Genomic DNA, 16,704 nt, shown 5'->3' with positions numbered 1-16,704 from the left:
TTGGACCTTCTGCCTCCCTCTTCTCCCTCCTCCCTCCCCTGCAAAATTCCTGTGTCACTGAGGTCAGGCTGTATCCTGACCTTCCCGTTTTTCCCGTGTTTCCCAGGCACCTGCGACAATGGTGGCACCTGGGAACAGGGCCAGTGTGTTTGCCGTCCGGAGTTCTCTGGGGACCGCTGTCAGCTCCAGATCCCATGCCAGAATGGGGGTCGTTGGGATGGCCTCAAGTGCCAGTGTCCCAGCACCTTCTATGGTTCCCGTTGTGAGTTTGCTGTGGAACAGGTGGATGTAGGTGAGTCGCCAGAGCTATGCCTTCTGCACTTCCCCAGACTTATCCGTGTGCGACCTGGAGGCACCCATGCCGTTTTGCCCAATCCTTCCCTCCCTGCCATCTCTCCCATGCCCTCTGCTGCTCTGTGTCATGCTCCTCTCTCCTCACCCTTAAGAGGTGGCTGGGAACCACATTCCCTCCTAAGCCCATTTCTTGACTTGGGTTGCTTGGATATATATCCGTTTGCAACTGCGGCTGTACCAACACACACAAACCTGGCTGCTGAAACAACACGACATTATCATGTTATAATTCTGTAGATCAGAAGTCTGACGTGGGTGTCACTCGGCTGAAATCCAGGCATCACCAGGGCTGTGTTCTCTTCCAGAGGCTCCAGGGAAGCATCCATTTCCTTGCCCTTTGCAGCTTCTGGAGCCTCCCATGTTGCATGTGCCAGGGTCCCTGGCTCCATCTTCCAAGCCAGCAAGGCTGCATCCCTCTGGGTCTTTCTCCCATAGCCTCATCTCACTCTGATGGACTCTGGGCTCCGCTATTGCTTCTTCCACTGTTAAGGACTCTGTGAGGACTTTGGTTCCTCCCCAAATAGTTCATGTTAATTTTTATAAGATCAGCTGATTAGGCCAGGTATGGTGGCTCACGCCTGTAATCCCAGCACTTTGGGAGGCTGAGGTGGGCAGATTACCTGAGGTCAGGAGTTCGAGACTAGCCTGATCAACACGGTGAAGCTCTGTCTCTTCTATAAATATAAAAATTAGTCATACATGGTGGTAGGTGCCTGTAATCCTCACTAATCAGGAGGCTGAGGCAGGAGAATCACTTGAACCCAGGAGGCGGGGGTTGCAGTGAGTTGAGATTTCACTGCTTCACTCCAGCCTGGACCACTGAGTGAGAGTGAGACTCTGTCTCAAAAGAAAAAAAAATCAGCTAATTGTGTTGTAATCCCTGTACTTTGGAAGGACTAGGAGGGAGGATCTTTTGAGGCGAGGACATCAAGACCTCACGCAACACTGTGAGACCCCATCTCTACAAAAAAAAAATAATAATAATAAAAAATTAGCTGGGCATGATGGCATGTGCCTGTGGTTCCAGCTACTTGGGATGCTGAGGTGGGAGGATCGCTTGAGCCTAGAAGTTCAAGACTGCAGTGAGCTATGATCCCACTGTTGTACTCTAGCCTGGATGACAGAATGAGACCCTATCTCAACAATAAAAAAGAGTTAGGCTGATTAGCAATCGAATTCCATCTGCACCCTTGATCCTCCCTTGCCATGTAGTATAGCATACTCACAGTTCTGGGGATTAGGACACAGACACCCACCCACCGTGGGGGTAGCTGGGAGGGACCATAGGCTCGCTGCTGTGTTCCTGCCTGCTTCCCCTCATCTCCTCACAATCCTTCTTTCCTTCCTTCCTTCCTCTTTTCCTTCCCTCCTTCCTTCCTCTTTCTTTTCCTTCCTTCCTTCCTTCCTTCCTTCCTTCCTTCCTTCCTTCCTTCCTTCCTTCCTTCCCTTCCTTCTCTCTTTCTCTCTTCCTTTCTTCCTTTCCTTTTTTTCTGACAGAGTCTTGCTCTGTCACCCAGGCTTGAGTGTAGTGGTGCGATCTTGGCTCACTGCAACCTCCACCTTCCAGTTTCAAGCGATTCTCCTGCCTCGGCCTCCCAAGGCACAATGAATCCTTGAATTCCTACCTCTGTTCCTGCCTCTGTGCATCAGTCCTCAGGGATCTTGGAGAGGAGCAGCAGGAGGAGCCTGTGGGTTGGGAGGAGGTGGTGGTGGTGGTGGTGGCATCAGACAAAACCAGACAGAGAAGTGACTAGGGACATGCATGCTGTGTGCAGACTCAGTGGAGACCGAGGTGGCCATGGAAGTGTCTGTCGACCAGGAGTTCTCCTCCGACCTCAACGACAACGCTTCCCAGGCCTACAGGGATTTCAACAACACCTTCTGGAATCAGGTAAGGGGCAAGGGGAGGGGAATTTAAGGTACTCCCCTGGGTGTGAGGTTGGTGCCCTCAGGCCCGCAGGTTCAAGACGTGAGCCCTGGGGTCCTTGGTGTTCCAGATGCAGAAGATTTACGCAGACGTGCAGGGCTTCACCTTCAAGGGTGTGGAGATCCTGTCCCTGAGGTAGGAGACCCATCTGGGGATGTGGAGGTGGTGTGGGGTGGGGGAAATGTGTGCACAGAAAGAACCCATTCCTTGCTTTTGTAATCATCAGATTTTATAAAGAGAGGGGTCGGGGGGAGGTGGAGGGGATACACAAGGAATCACTCCTTGGGGTATTTTTTGAGATCGTTTTCTGGGGCTATTTCTCTGGAGGAGGGGTGGCACCTCTCTTCTTCAGCATGCTGGAAGGAGAGAAGTTACAGGGACATGTGGGAAGGTGGTGTCTGGATTGGTGACTTCGTCTCCCTCTGCCTTGCCCCTGCTCTACTGGGTGGGTCAGCATTAGAGAGGGAAAGAAAGAAAGAGAGAGGAAGAGAGAGAGAAAGAGAGAGTGCATCCAGGGGCGCCTGGTGGACGATGGCATGATACAACACAAAGGGAATGTCAGGCTGGATGTCAGGGCTCACACTTGTAATCCTAGCACTTTGGGAGGGCTAGGTGGGTGGATCGCCTGAGACCAGTTCAAGACCAGCCTAGGCAACATAGTGAGAACCCATCTCTACAATAATAACAATAGTAATAATGATAACAAAATGATTAGCCAGGCTTGGTAGTGCACACCTGTAATTTCAGATACTTGGGAGGCTGAGATGGGAGGATCACTTGAGCCCGGGAGTTAGAGGCTGCAGTCAGATATAATTATGTCATTGCACTCCAGCCTGGATGACAGAGCAAGACCTTGTCTCTAAAAAACAGAGAGAGAGAGAGAGAGAGAGAGAGAGAGAGAGAGAGAGAGAGAGAGAGAGAGAGAGAGTCTATCATGTCAATCATTCCTTGTCCTGCCTTCCCAGGCTGACCAAGTCAGGAATGCTGGCAACCCCTTCTGAAAAGGATGCATGTGGCATCCTGACTCATGACCTCTGCCCCCTTTCCCCTTTCTGGTGCACTTCGGGTTGGTTCTGGGGTGCCCTGGCTGAGGCACTCTCTAAGGCTGCGGACTCTTCAGGAATGGCAGCATCGTGGTGGACTACCTGGTTCTGCTGGAGATGCCCTTCAGCCCCCAACTGGAGACTGAGTACGAGAAAGTGAAGACGGCATTGAAGGAGGGGCTGCAGAACGCCAGCCAGAATGTAGACAGCTGCCAGGACTCCCAGAGTGAGCCCGGGCTGGAGGGAGGGGCCAGGGCCAGAGCCGCTACCCCAGCCCACTCCAGCTCAGCCAGGGGGCCTCTGGACTCAGGTGCCAGCCCTGTGGTACCTCTGGCAGGCTGGGAGAAGGGGCACGAGTCCACACACAACAGCGTCAAGGGTGGGGCTAGGGAGGGTCTCCCCAGGACCTGGGTCCTGGGAAAGAGACCCCCCTGAGCATGATGCTCAGCGTTTCCTGGATGGTTGAAGACCTCGGATTATTCAGCGGAGATGAGGGAGGGAACAGGAGTCTTCCCTTGTGTCCCCTCCGCACTCCTCCAGACAGAGAGAGCCCTCACTGCCCTCCATGTGCCTGTCCTGCTTTCTGGCCCTAACCCCTTGATCTTAACCCCTTGACCTGCCCTCCCATTCCATCTGTGCCTGTGTTTCCGCAGCCCTGTGCTTTAAGCCTGACTCCATCAAGGTGAACAACGACAGCAGGACAGAGCTGACTCCGAAAGGTAAGGGTGGGGTAAAGGACTGAGTGGTCTTTCGTGGCCATGACTCCTGCCACCAGGGACATTTGCCCATTGAAGCTGGGGGGCAGGGAGAGGCCTTCGACGGAGGCAAGTGATGTGACCCAGGACAGCCCTTCCTGCGCTGCTTAGTGGCTTCCACTTGAGGAAAGCAGGGGCCACGAGGAGAGGGTGAGGGTGCTGGGGCTGGCCTCCCCTCATTTAATCCCAGGGTCTACCCCACGGCACCCCACCAGGAAATGGAGTCCTGGTCGCGCATTTTCAGAGGCACCATAATCAGGCCCCGGGATAGAATGGATGAGGTCCTTGTCTCTCTGCAACCCCCTCCCCAACCCCCTAGCCATCTGCAGCCGCGCCGCTCCCGAAGGCTATGAGGAGTTCTACTTTCCCTTGGTGGAGGCGACCCGGCTCCGCTGCGTCACCAAATGTACGTCGGGCGTGGACGACGCCATCGACTGTCACCAGGGCCAGTGCATTCTGGAGAGGAGCGGTCCTGCTTGTCGGTGAGGCCCCACCCACCATCAGCTTCGCCTGAGCCCCGCCCACTCATTCCAAGATGACAGCCCCGCCCCACGCCCCGCTCCGGCCCCGCCCCCAAGCCCTAGGGTGGAGCCCTGTCGTCAGAGTCCCGCCCAAGCCCTGCCCTCTTTCTCCGAGGGTGGAGCCCTGCCCCCAAGCCCCGCCCCAGAGCCACAGGGTGGGACTCTGCCCCCTTGTTCTAGGGTGGAACCGGTGTCACCCTCTTACAGTAAGGTGGAGCCCCACGCCCTTGTTCTAGAATGGAGACCCGCCCCTCACCCCAGGGTGGTCCCCCGCCCCCCTGCCCTAGGGTGGAGCCCCGCCCCCTCTCAACGCTAGTGGGGTGAAACCCCGCCCCCTTCCTCTAGGGTGAAACCCCGCCCCTTGCTCTGGGTTGAAGGCCCGCCCCCTTGCTCCAGTGTGGAACCTCGCCCCCTCGTTCCAGGGTGGAGCCCCGCCCCGTTGTCTAGGGTGGATTCCCCCCTTTTCCCTAGGCTGGAACCCCTCCTGCCCTAGGGTGGAGCCCCACCCCCTCGCCCGTCCCCACGGGGCCCAAGTGCACACGGGGGTGCTGAGCCGGGAGGTGAAGAGGGTCTCACCTTGCGCCCTTCCGCAGCTGCTTCTCCACGGACACGCACTGGTTCTCTGGCCCACGCTGCGAGGTGGCCGTCCACTGGAGGGCGCTGGTCGGGGGCCTGGCGGCGGGCGCCGCCCTGCTGCTGCTGCTGCTGCTGGCGCTGGGCGTCCGGGCGGTGCGCTCCCGAGGAGGGGGCGGCCAGCGCCGAGGCCGGTGAGCGCGCGGGGGGCAGGGCAGGGGGGCGAGGGTGGCCAAGGGGCCCAGGCAGGCCGGCCCTGCCTGACCGCTCGCCAACCCACCTAGGTCCTGGGACCAGGACAGGAAATGGTTCGAGATGTGGGATGAGGAAGTCGTGGGCACTTTTTCAAACTTGGGCTTCGAGGAGGACGACAGAACAGGTGAGTCCTGCCTCCCGGGGGAAGCGGGCAGGGGCTTTCCTGGGCACCACTGCGAGGACAGAGGCCCTCCCTGCATTCCTCCAATCCCTCCTTCCCCTTCTCTCTTCAGTTTCCTTCCTCTTCCCTTCTTTCTCTCTCTCTCTAGACAAGGATAAAAATTTCCATGTGGATTTGGAGAAGGTGGACACCACTGTGAAGGTGAGGGGCTAAAGCGGGGGACCCAAGGAACTCTCCCAGCCTCCATTCCAGATTCCCTCCCCAAGCCCCACCAGGGCAGGGAGGGGGCTGGGCTCGCATCAGCAGTGACCTCCCTGTCAGCCCAAACAAGTGGCTCCCTATTCCCGTGCCTCATTGTGACTCTGTGACAGGTGCACGTTGAGAGGCCTGAGATGATCTCCTCAGTGTGAGCCCTGCGGTGCCCCCTCACCACCCACTCCGCCCTGCCCGGGACACAGGGTCCGCACTGCGTCCATTTCAAGAGGCGGCCCCAGGACCAGTGCAGCCCAGGCTCCACTGACCAAGGCCCAAGATCAGCTGTTCTTGGGCACAATGAGACTGTTCCCCCAAATCACATCCATCTCTTTCCAACTTGGCTGAAATACACCTGGAACCCAGTTCACATCCAGACTCTTCCACTGTGGAACCTTGGGCAAGTCGGTAACGAGCCTCAGTTTCCTCACTTTAAAAATGGGTACAGCATTCCTGTATGATACCTCGCCCGGTTGTTAGGAAAACCACATGGGCTTGGACTTGGTAAATTCTCAGCCTTACTCTGCCCTCATGTTTCCATTGCCTCTCTAGGATCCTCCAATCCTCTTGTCCTTCACCTGGTTCCTATTTTCCCTTTCAATTCACTACTGCCTGTTTCTTATCTTGAACCTGGAGGCAGCCTGCAGCCCATCCCATCTCCTGCCCTCTCCAGATCGAACTCCCTGCTGGGTCCTTGTTATTTTCTCCCCTTCTGAGCCTATTCCTTCTTCTGTCCTGTCCCCCTGTCCCCAGCCCTAAATCTTCCCTCCTCTCCCACCCCCTCGTCCCTGGCAATGTCTAGATAGCCTCTGTGTCTTAGGATACCCCAGCTGCTGTTCCCTCCATCACCCCACTACCCTATCCTCCATTCTCCGACTCTTTCTGTCACCCCTGGGGCCCCGTGGGTAGGGGCAGGGCATGAGTTCCCCAGTCCCTGAGGAAAGGCAGCCCCCTCAGTCCCCCTCCTCCTCATTCCCCTAGACCTCCCTCCACTCCCGCCTAGACCTCTCTCCCCTCCTCCCTCGCTACTGCCTTTTCCCATCCCCTCCCTTTTCCCTCCTCCCCCGTCTCTCCCGGGTGTCACCTCGATTTCTGCGGTAACTCTGAGTCCTGAAATCTTTAATCTCCTTGGCCAGGAAGATCTGCTTTGGGGACAGGAGGTCGGCACATCTCCAGGTCTCCATGTGAACACAATATAGAGTTGATTGTAAAAGAAGCTGCTCTCTGTCTCTCTCCCTTTCACCTCCCAGCGGTCACCACTTGATTGGAGAACAGGGATTTCCAGAGATGGCGCTGCAGGAGGACGCTGGGAGCACCTGAGTCTCCCAGGGAGGAAGGACGGGATCTGTGGGTCCCCTTGGGGGCCATGACATTCCTTGTAAAAACACAGGTTGGGGGGAACCCATTTTGTTGGGGAGTGGCTTGGGGCCCCTTGGGTTTTGTCATCTGTGCTCTCCCCACCCCCACCACTGCTGGGACCTCGACACTGGGGGCTTAGGGAGGAATGAGACCCCTGGTGCTGGGTCAGGGAGGTGGGTGGCCTAGGGGCTAGGGTCGCCTTTTGCAAGAATGGATAAAGCTGGGCCTCTCCAAACATCCTGAGCGCCCCTACAAGACGCCCAAACCCTGATAGCCAACGCACACAGCAGAGCCTGTCCATGCTGGCATGGGGCCCTTCTGTTCCTGCTGTCTCGGGCAGTCAGGCCTGCCTGAGGAGCCGCGGGTGATCAGAAACACTGTGTCCCCTTGGCTGTTTGGTTGCGGGCTTGGGAGAGGCCCCTGTGATCTTTGCCCTGGGCAGGGGCACATCATGGCCTTTCATCACCTCTGGGCAGGGTGGAGACCAAGACCATAAAGTCTCAGGAATGAATGGGCACGCTGACCAGGAGAAGGGCTGGAACCTGCACATTTGGAAAGGACCATGTTGAGGCGGGGGATGGGGAGGGATGGCTGGAAGAGAGAGGGGCTTCTCAGGGTGGGAGTGGAGGGTCCTTCACTTGGTCTGGGCTGTTGCCAGCTGCCCCTTCTGTGGTTTTGAACTTCTCTCTCCATTCTGACCTGCTGCCCGGGGCTTCTTGGCCCCCACCTCCTGGCACGCGTGGTGTGCTCTCACCTCTAGCCTGCATCTCTCCCTCCTGCGTGACTCCACCCGCAGGGACTCTGACTTCCACCGAGAGAGAGACCCTGGCTCAGGGCGGTCACTGCCCCAGGACTTATAAGGGAGGAGAGTGGACAGGCTGCCCTTTGTTTAACTCCTTGTGGTCACCACCCGCCATTCACCTAAAGTCATCACCTCACCTCTACCCTGGGACAGGCACTGCCCTTCTTTAAGGCAAAAGTCTCTGGGGCCTTTTTATATATAGCTAATCCCTTCCTGGGAGGCTGTCATTTCTTGGCCCTCCTGACGAGGGAAGACAGACAGCCAGGGGCCAGCTCCCTGCGAGATGCTGGTGATCTGTATTCTGACGCTGGGTCTCAGGCTCTGTGCCTCCCTTACAGCTACAGCAACAGAGGGTGAATGCTCCTATGCTGATGCTCCAGGTCCAGAGTTCCTGGGTGGTCCTAGTGCATGCTCCCATGTGTCTCCACCCACCTCCAGCCACCTGCAGGTGTCTTCCCTACCTTTGCATGGGAGGGGTCTGCCACAGGGCTGGAGACCCCTGCTGTGACCTCATCTTGCCTTTGAGGGTGCTGAAGCGCTCACTGTGGAGACCTGTGTGTGCCTGTGGTTGTGCAGGGGGTGGTCTGCACACAGCCCCTGGCCAAGGGGTGAGTGAATTCCACAGCTTCTGCTCTCCAGGCTTCCCCTGGGAGGACGAGGGGGCTTTTGCCACAGAGTGGTTTCTGCCTGCCCTCATCCTGGAGGCTTTATCTGCTGGAGGATGGGTCTTTCCAAACCTCACGGAGGCATCACACAGGCTGCCAGCGTTAGTGGGGAGAGAAGGAGTCCAGGGGAGGCATCTGACAGCATCCTCCCTTGATTTGGGGGAGCCTCAGGTGTGCCTGGGAAATCCCTCCAGTTAGAAAAGGCTGAGGGGGTCGGGTGTGGTGGCTCACACCTGTAATCTCAGCACTTTGGGAGGCCAAGGTGGGCAGATTACTTGAGGTCGGGAGTTCGAGACCAGACTGGTCAACATGGTGAAACCCCATCTCTACTAAAAACAAAAATTTAGCCAGGCATGGTGGCGTGCACCTATAATCCCAGCTACTGGGGAGGCAGAGGTAGAAGAACCACTGGAACCTGAGAGTTGGAGGCTGCAGTGAGGAAAGATTGTATCATTGCACCACAGCCTGGGCAAGATCAAAACAGCATCTTAAAAAAAAAATGACTGCCAGGTGTGGTGGCTGGCACCTGTAATCCCAGCACTTGGGGAGGCCGAGGCGGGTGGATCACGAGATCAGGAGATCAAGACCATCCTGGCCAACATGGTGAAACCCGTTTTTAGTAAAAACACAAAAATTAGCTGGGCATGGTGGCGCACGCCTGTAATCCCAGCTACTCGGGAGGCTGAGGCAGGAGAATCGCTTGAACCCAGGAGGCGGAGGTTGCAGTGAGCTGAGATCACGCCACTGCACTCCAGCCTGGCTGACAGAGTGAGACTCCACCTCAAAAACAAAACAAACAAACAAAAAAAGGGCTGAGAGACTGTGGGAGGAGACATCACAACAGGGTCCTTGCTCAGCCTGGTCATGGCTGTGTCTGAGAGGTGAATGGTCACCTGCTGATTTCCCTCATGCAGAACAGACTTTCTGATTCCTTCCTGGCAGGGGTGGACAGGGGTGAAGAGAGGCAGGAGAGGGAGACTTTGAATTCGAGGCTGTGGGGTGGGCAGAAGGGGTGGTGAGGGGACAGGGGACCTGAGGTGGGAGTCTCTGGAGCCCTGAAGGACACCTTTGAGGTAACCCACCAGGGAAGTTCCACCATCCTCCCAGCCAGGGACTCAAGCCCTCCAAGTCTGCTTCTGCCTGCCCAGCCTTGACAGAGGAGACCCGCTTTACCCCGCCCGGACCTGCTGGGAGAGCGGTTCAGGCTGGGAGGAGCTGAAGAGAGAGTTTCGAGGGCTGGAGTGACCAACTCTGTGGATTTGGGGACATTATGAGAGTTTATTGATAACACATAGATTCCCTTTAAGATAATATACAGGGAAGCTATGGGCCTCCCCATCCCTGCTCCCCAGGCCTGGCCCAGCCAATCCTGGAGCCTCTTTCTGGTCAGATTATCCAAGGAGAGGGTGGTGGAGGTGATGACAGTGATTATGAAGGTCCCAGGAGTCAGCAGGTGGCATTGCCTCTGTGTACCCAGGCGAGTGTTAGAGTTGGCCCCCAAGCAACCCAGAGCCCCTGTCCCTCAGGTGCTTATAATTGCCTGGCCAAGATAACACAGGGAAATCCCTTCATGTGCAAAAGAGTCAGAAAAACATCTATCTACAGCAAGTGCAGAGAGCAGGAGGGAGAGGTCAGGCAAGTAGGGCCACTGCGGAAGGCTCTGGAAGGTCTGATTAGATCCAGAGTCCCTGGCTCTCCTCTCACAGAGGGCTCTGCCATTCACAAAGCCATTTCCCAGCAGGCAGCTCATATGATTCTCACAAGGAGGACCGTGTAAGGAAGTCAGGGCAGATGAGAAAATGGAGGCTCAGAGAGGATGAGAGATTTACCTGGGGCCACACAGCAAATAATTAACACAACCAGCACTTGACAGTGGATTTGTGCCCTGAGCCTCCCCTCCCCTCCAGAGGACCTCAGTTCTCTGCAGACCATCCCCTGCTCCAGGAATGTGTTCTGGGTCCTTGGGGAACTGTTCAGATGTCAGATCAGAGAGTGCCAGTGGCATCGGTAGCCTTTTTTTTTTTTTTTTTTTTTTTGAGACAGAGTCTCTTCTGTTGCCCAGGTTGGAGTATAGCCACATACTCTCGGCTCATTGCAACCTTTGTCTCCAGGGTTCCAGTGATTCTCCTGCCTGAGCCTCCCAAGTACCTGGGACTACGAGTTTGTGCCACCACGCCCAGCTAATTTTTTTTTTTTTTTGTATTTTTGGTAGAGATGGGGTTTTACCATGTTGGCCAGGCTGGTCTTGAACTCTTGGCCTCCAGTGATCCACCCGCCTTGGCCTCCCAAAGTGCTGGATGACAGGCGTGAGCCACCGCGCCTGGCCCACCATCTGTAGCTTGATTTCCTTCCTACACTCTGCAGCCTCTTCTGGGTACTCCAGTGCACACTGAGGACTGGTGAGGTTTTGGCCAAGCAGACAGTAGAGCAAGGGAAGACCACGGTGAGAAGGTACATACACTATTTCCATGGCTCTACAGGGGAGCTAAGGCGTATGAATGCCTTGAAGGATGAGGAGGCACGTGATCGGTTGAGCATGATGTTTGCTGGGGAGAGTGCGGTGGTGCTGGTGCATTGTGGGTGACAGGAGCAGTAAGACCAAGCTGAGGTGTTTGGACATCAAAGGAACCTCTGTGGGCAGAGTAGGGCTGGAGATGCCTCTGTAAGTCAGACCAGCATCAGACAGGCTGTTGAGAGGCTCCCAAAGCCACCCTGGGAGGAAGACATGAAGGCCCCATTGGGAACCTGGTTCCCCTGGAAATGGGGACTCCACTTGATGGTTGACTGTGGGATACTGAGATGGATGGTCCAGGAGGCTGTGTTGATGAGGAGGAGAGGAGCCTCTTTTGCTGGATGACGAGGGTCTCCAGTTGGGCCTGTTGAGTTTGGGGTGATGGTGAAGTTTCTGGGTGTAGCTGTCCTGGAGGCCTGGGTTGCAGAGGAGGGCTTCTGGGACGGGTCCACTGCCATGGTCCCAGCCCCTGCTACAGGCTGGGGTGTGATAATGTGAGTGCTCACCATGCACTCAGTCAGCCGGCACCTTGGTCTTGAACTTTGCATCCTCTAGAACTGTGAGAAATAAATCTCTATTTTTTTTTTTTTTTAAGAGATGGGAATCTTGCAGCCGGGCGCGGTGGCTCACGCCTGTAATCCCAGCACTTTGGGAGGCCGAAGTGGGTGGATCACAAGGTCAAGAGATCGAGACCATCCTGCCCAACATGGTGAAACCCCGTCTCTACTAAAAAGATGGCGTGTGCCTGTAATCCCAACTACTCAGGAGGCTGAGGCAGGAGAATTGCCTGAACCCAGGAGGCGGAGGTCGTGGTGAGCCGAGATTGCGCCATTGCACTCCAGCCTGGGTAACAAGAGCAAAACTCCGTCTCAAAAAAAAAAAAAAAAAAAAAGAGATGGGAGTCTTGCTTTGTTGCCCAGGCTGGTCTTGAGTTCCTGGGCTCAAGCCATCCTCCCACCTCAGCCTCCCGAAGTGCAGGAATTACAGGCATGAGCCACTGCATCTGGCCAATTTCTGTTGTTTAAGCCACCAGTCTATGGTATTTGCTATGGCAGCCCAAGCCAATTAAGACAGGCTGCCTTCAAGATTTTCTCTTGATTGGCTGGGTGCACTGGTTCATGCCTGTAATCCCAGTGCTTTGCAAGGGCCCAGCCTCAGCAACATAGTGAGACCCTATCTTAAAAAAAAAAAAAAAAAAAAATGCTGAGTGTGGTGGGTCATGCCTGTAATCCCAGAACTTTGGGAGGCTGAGGCAGGAGGGTCCCTTGAGCCCAGGGGTTCAAGACCAGCTCAGACAATATAGGGAGATCTCATCTCTTGACAAAAATTAGCCAGTCATAGGGTGCATGCCTATAGTCTTAGTTACTTGGGAAGCTGAGGGGAGAGGATCTCTTGAGTCTGGTAATTTGAGGCTGCAGTGAGCTGTGATGGCACCATTGTACCCCAGCCTGGGTGACAGAGTGAGGCCCTGTCTCAAAAAAAGTTTTTCTCTCTTTATCTTTGGTTTTCAGCAATTTGACTCTGACTATAATGTCTGTGCCTTGTGGCCCTTTGTTTATTTTGGGAAATTCTTAGTGATTATCATCTTCATATATTTTTTCTGCCCTATTCTCTCTCTCTTCTCCTTCTGAGACTCCAATGAAATGTATGTTAGGCCATTCCATATTGGACTACAGCTCTTGTTACTCTGTTCTGCACACATCCCCACCACCCATTTCTGTGTTTTAATTTGAGTAATTTTTATTGACTTACCTTCAGTCAATTGACTGAAGATGAAAACGGGCTTATCTTCAGCTTTTATTGACTTGTCTTCACTAATTCTTTCCTCTACTGTGTCTTACCTGCTGATCCTCCTGTTGAAAGGAAATCTTTGGCCAGGTGCAATGGCTCACACTTGTAATCCCAGCACTTTGGGAGGCTGAGGTGGGAGGATAGCTTGAGCACAGGAGTTTGAGGCCAGCCTGGGCAACACAGTGAGACCCCATCTCTACAAAAAATATCAGAAAAAAATTAGCTGGGTGTGGTGGTGTGCACCTGTAGTCCCAGATACTTGGGAGGCTGAGATAGGAGGACTGCTTGGGTTCAGGAGGTCAAGGCTGCAGGGAGCTGTGATTGTGCCACTGCATTCCAGCCTGGGCAACAGAGAGGGACCTTGTCTCAAATAATAATAATAATAAAGCTTTTGAAAAGAACTCTTCATCTCCGATATTGTGGTTTTTATTTCTACCATCTTGAGATGCACCGAGAGCCATCCTGGAAAAGCAGATGGACAACCTGGGAAGCTGTATTGAGCGGGAGGACAGGAACCTCTCTTTGACAGATGACAGGGGTCTCTGGTTGGGCCTATTGAGTATGGAGTGACCGTGGGGTTTCTGGGAGGAGCTGTCCTGGTGGCCTGGGGCTCCAGGAATAGGGACACACTCTAAAACTCTACCTTCTCCAAGTGCTGCAGAGGGCGCAAAGACCAGAAAATGCCAGAAAAATGCCAGGGATCCACATGAGGACTGGAACCGGTGTCCTGTTTTGGGTACATGAAGTTCCAAAGTGTTCCTAGTAGGGGTCGGGGAGGGGATGGCGCAGGGGAGAGGGACCAAGTGTCTGCCCTGGAGGGGCAGGGGCAGGGGCAGGGGTCTGAAGGGGTCAGCGCTCTTTAGCCTAGAAAGGTGAAGCTGGAGGTGGAAATGATTAACATCTATAAAATTGGGAAGCGTGTGGTGGAGGTGAGAACAGATTTGTTCACAATAGACAAAGGGGCAACCTTTGAGACTCGAGTGATGTAAAATTTAAAGCAAGTACGAGAAGTGCTGTTTTACACAGAGTAATAAACTTACTCATTCAGCAAACACCAGAGTATGGTGGGCAGGTGTTCTGATGAGGCAGGGTGAATCAACAGTTTATAGCAGAGTCAGTGAGATGTGATTGGGGCAGAAATGGCCACAGCCCATTCTGCTGCTGGAGCCACAAGAGGGGTCCCGGGGATGGAGGGGCACAGAGGGGGTACATGAGGGTGCCGGGGAGGCAGCGTTTGAGTTTGGTGGCGGTTGAGAAGTAGTACAGGAAGGAAGTATTGTATTAACAGATGCTCGAAGGCCTCAGACAAATTCAGAACTGACAAAGCCACACGCAGCCAGGGAGAGAATTGGGTTATTGGTAACCAGATTTCCTGGGGAAGATCAAATCTTGGGGTGGCGCTGGGATGAGCTGGGATCACCCACAGCTCACTGGGGTGTGGGAAGGCCCAGGGACTCCCACACCCCAGTTGGAGAAGCCAACAGAGACCCGATAGTCTGGGTATCATATTAATATTAAAAATGGGCCAGGCATGGTGGCTTACTCATGCCTGTAATCCCAGCACTTTGGGGGACCCAGGTTGGAGGATTGCTTGAGGCCAGGAGTTCGAGACTAGCCTAGGCAAAAATATTTTTTAAATAAAAAATTAGCTGGGCATGGTGGTGTGTCCCTATAATCCCCACTACTCAGGAGGCTGAGGGGAGAGAGTCTCATGAGTCTAGCAATTCCAGGCTGCAGTGAGCTAGGATCGCACTGCGCACTCCAGCCTGGGCGACAGCTCAGGACATTACCTCTTAAAAATAAAAAGAAAAAACATAGGTATTAAAAATGGCAAATATTCCTTGAAGGCTTGCTATGTGCTAGACACTTTTATTTTTTTATCTATTTATTTATTTATTTCCGTGGGATGTTGATGACTATGTGCTAGACGCTTTTCTGAATATTATCTCATTTAACCTTCAAAACATTCCAACATTCCTAAGAAGAAGGTTGTGTTACTTTTTTTTTTTGTTTAATTTCCTTCTGCTTTTAATTTCAACATGGATGCAGCTGGATGTTTTTTGTTTTTGTTTTTGTTTTTTGAGACAGTCTTGCTCTTTCGCCAGGCACCAGGCTGGAGTGCAGTGGTGTGATCTTGGCTCACTGCAACCTCTGCCTCCCGGCTTCAAGCAATTCTCCTCCCTCGGTCTCCCAAGTAGCTGGGACTACAGGTGAGCGTCACCATGCCCAGCTAATTTTTGTATTTTAGTAGAGATGGGGTTTCACTATGTTGGCCAGGATGGTCTCAATCTCTTGACCTCATGATTCACCTGCCTCTGCCTCCCAAAGTGCTGGGATTACAGGCATGAGCCACCACGCCCGGCCTGATTTTGGGTTTTTATACACGGGGAAACAGAAGCACAGACATGATGAATGATTTGCTTGGTGGGCACAGTGTCTCACGCCTGTAATCTCAACACTTTGGGAGGCCAAGGTGGGCAGATCACGTGAGGCTAGGAGTTCAAGACCAGCCTGGCCAACATGGTGAAACCTCAGATCTACTTAAAACACAAAAATTTCAGGAATGGTGGCAGGTTCAAAAGGCTGAGGCAGGAGAATTGCTTGAGCCCGGGAGGTAGAGGTTGCAGTGAGCCAAGATTGCGCCACTGCACTCTAGCCTGGGCGACAGAGTGAGACTTGGTCTCAAAAAAAAAAAAAAATTTGCTCAAGGCCACCCATTCATCAGTTGAAGGAGCTAGGATTTGAACCTAAGCCTTCCAGCTCCAGGGTCCCCATTCTTTACCCCTTGCTGTAATCGGGGATGCCTCTGTGTATGCACACCCTAAGTCTGCCACAAGAAATTAACATTTTGTGGATTCAAGCAACAGAAATTTATTTTCTTACCGTTGTGGAGTCCAGAAGTTTGAAGTCAGGGTTATCATGAGTGCCACACTCCTTTCAACAGCTCTAGGGGAAGGCCTCCCCTTGCCTTTTCTAGCTTCTTCCTTTCTTAAAAAATATTTCTTTCTTTATTTAGAGGCCAGGTTATGAGACTGGCTAATTTTTGTTTCTTTTTCTTCTTGTAGAGATGGGTCTTGCTATGTTGTCCAGGATGATGTCGAACTCCTGGGCTCAAGTGATCCACCCATGGTGAGACAGGGTTTCACCATGTTGGCCAGGCTGCTCTTGAACTCCTGACCTCAGGTGATCCACCCATCTTGGCCTCCCAAACTGCTGGGATTACCAGTGTGAGCCACTATGCCCGGCCAGTATTTTCTAGCTCCTGGTGACTCCTGGTGTTCTTGGCTTCTTATATCATCACTCTGATCTCTGACTCATTAAAAATTAGCTAATTTTTGTATTTTATTAGAGACAGGGTATCACTACGTTTCCCCTGCTGGTCTTGAATTCCTGACCTCAGGTGATCCACCTGCCTCCACCTCCCAAAGTGCTGGGATTACAGGTGTGAGCCACCACACCCAGCCTAAAAAAATTCCCCTTCATCTTAACATTCAGATAAACATTGTTAACATTTTATTTCTGACTATGTATTTAGATTTATTCTATGAATGGTTTATATTTTAATGGCTGATTACCATTATATTCTGTGAAATACCACAGCCATATAACCAGTCCCCTATTTGTCTATTCTTGGACGTGCATACCTCAGTTTTTTACTATAATAAGTAATGAGGCAATAAACATTCTTGTATAGATTTTATTTTATATCTGTGTCAGATTATTTTAGAATGAGTAACTAGAAATGGCATCGTTAAAATGATATCACCAGCTGGG

At 53.3% G+C, this 16,704-nt stretch overlaps 1 protein-coding gene and 1 long non-coding RNA gene across 2 annotated transcripts in view; one reads left to right on the top strand and one right to left on the bottom strand.

Annotated features, from left to right (window-relative positions):
- The window catches only part of MUC3A (mucin 3A, cell surface associated), a 33,792-nt gene extending 26,775 nt beyond the window's left edge, over nucleotides 1–7,017 (top strand). Inside the window, 10 exon segments of the mRNA XM_064375299.1 lie at nucleotides 107–292; nucleotides 2,130–2,245; nucleotides 2,352–2,416; nucleotides 3,402–3,550; nucleotides 3,978–4,043; nucleotides 4,399–4,561; nucleotides 5,194–5,367; nucleotides 5,458–5,552; nucleotides 5,698–5,750; nucleotides 5,921–7,017. Of these exon segments, the coding sequence (XP_064231369.1) occupies nucleotides 107–292; nucleotides 2,130–2,245; nucleotides 2,352–2,416; nucleotides 3,402–3,550; nucleotides 3,978–4,043; nucleotides 4,399–4,561; nucleotides 5,194–5,367; nucleotides 5,458–5,552; nucleotides 5,698–5,750; nucleotides 5,921–5,959 (1,106 nt within the window). The 3' untranslated portion in view covers nucleotides 5,960–7,017.
- Nucleotides 7,018–9,310: 2,293 nt separating this feature from the next.
- Nucleotides 9,311–16,311, bottom strand: LOC135274633 (uncharacterized). Its single transcript, XR_010342432.1, has 3 exons — nucleotides 15,814–16,311; nucleotides 12,892–13,126; nucleotides 9,311–11,696 (listed from the first exon to the last, which is right to left on the bottom strand). It is a non-coding gene; the product is annotated as an uncharacterized LOC135274633 (long non-coding RNA).
- Between the last annotated feature and the right edge of the window lie 393 nt (nucleotides 16,312–16,704).

This window comes from Aotus nancymaae, unplaced genomic scaffold (genome assembly GCF_030222135.1).
Source record: "Aotus nancymaae isolate 86718 unplaced genomic scaffold, 86718_ANA_hifiasm-v0.15.2.pri h1tg000012l, whole genome shotgun sequence".
Lineage (NCBI taxonomy): Eukaryota > Metazoa > Chordata > Mammalia > Primates > Aotidae > Aotus > Aotus nancymaae.
This window is presented reverse-complemented; position numbering and strand designations above follow the sequence as displayed.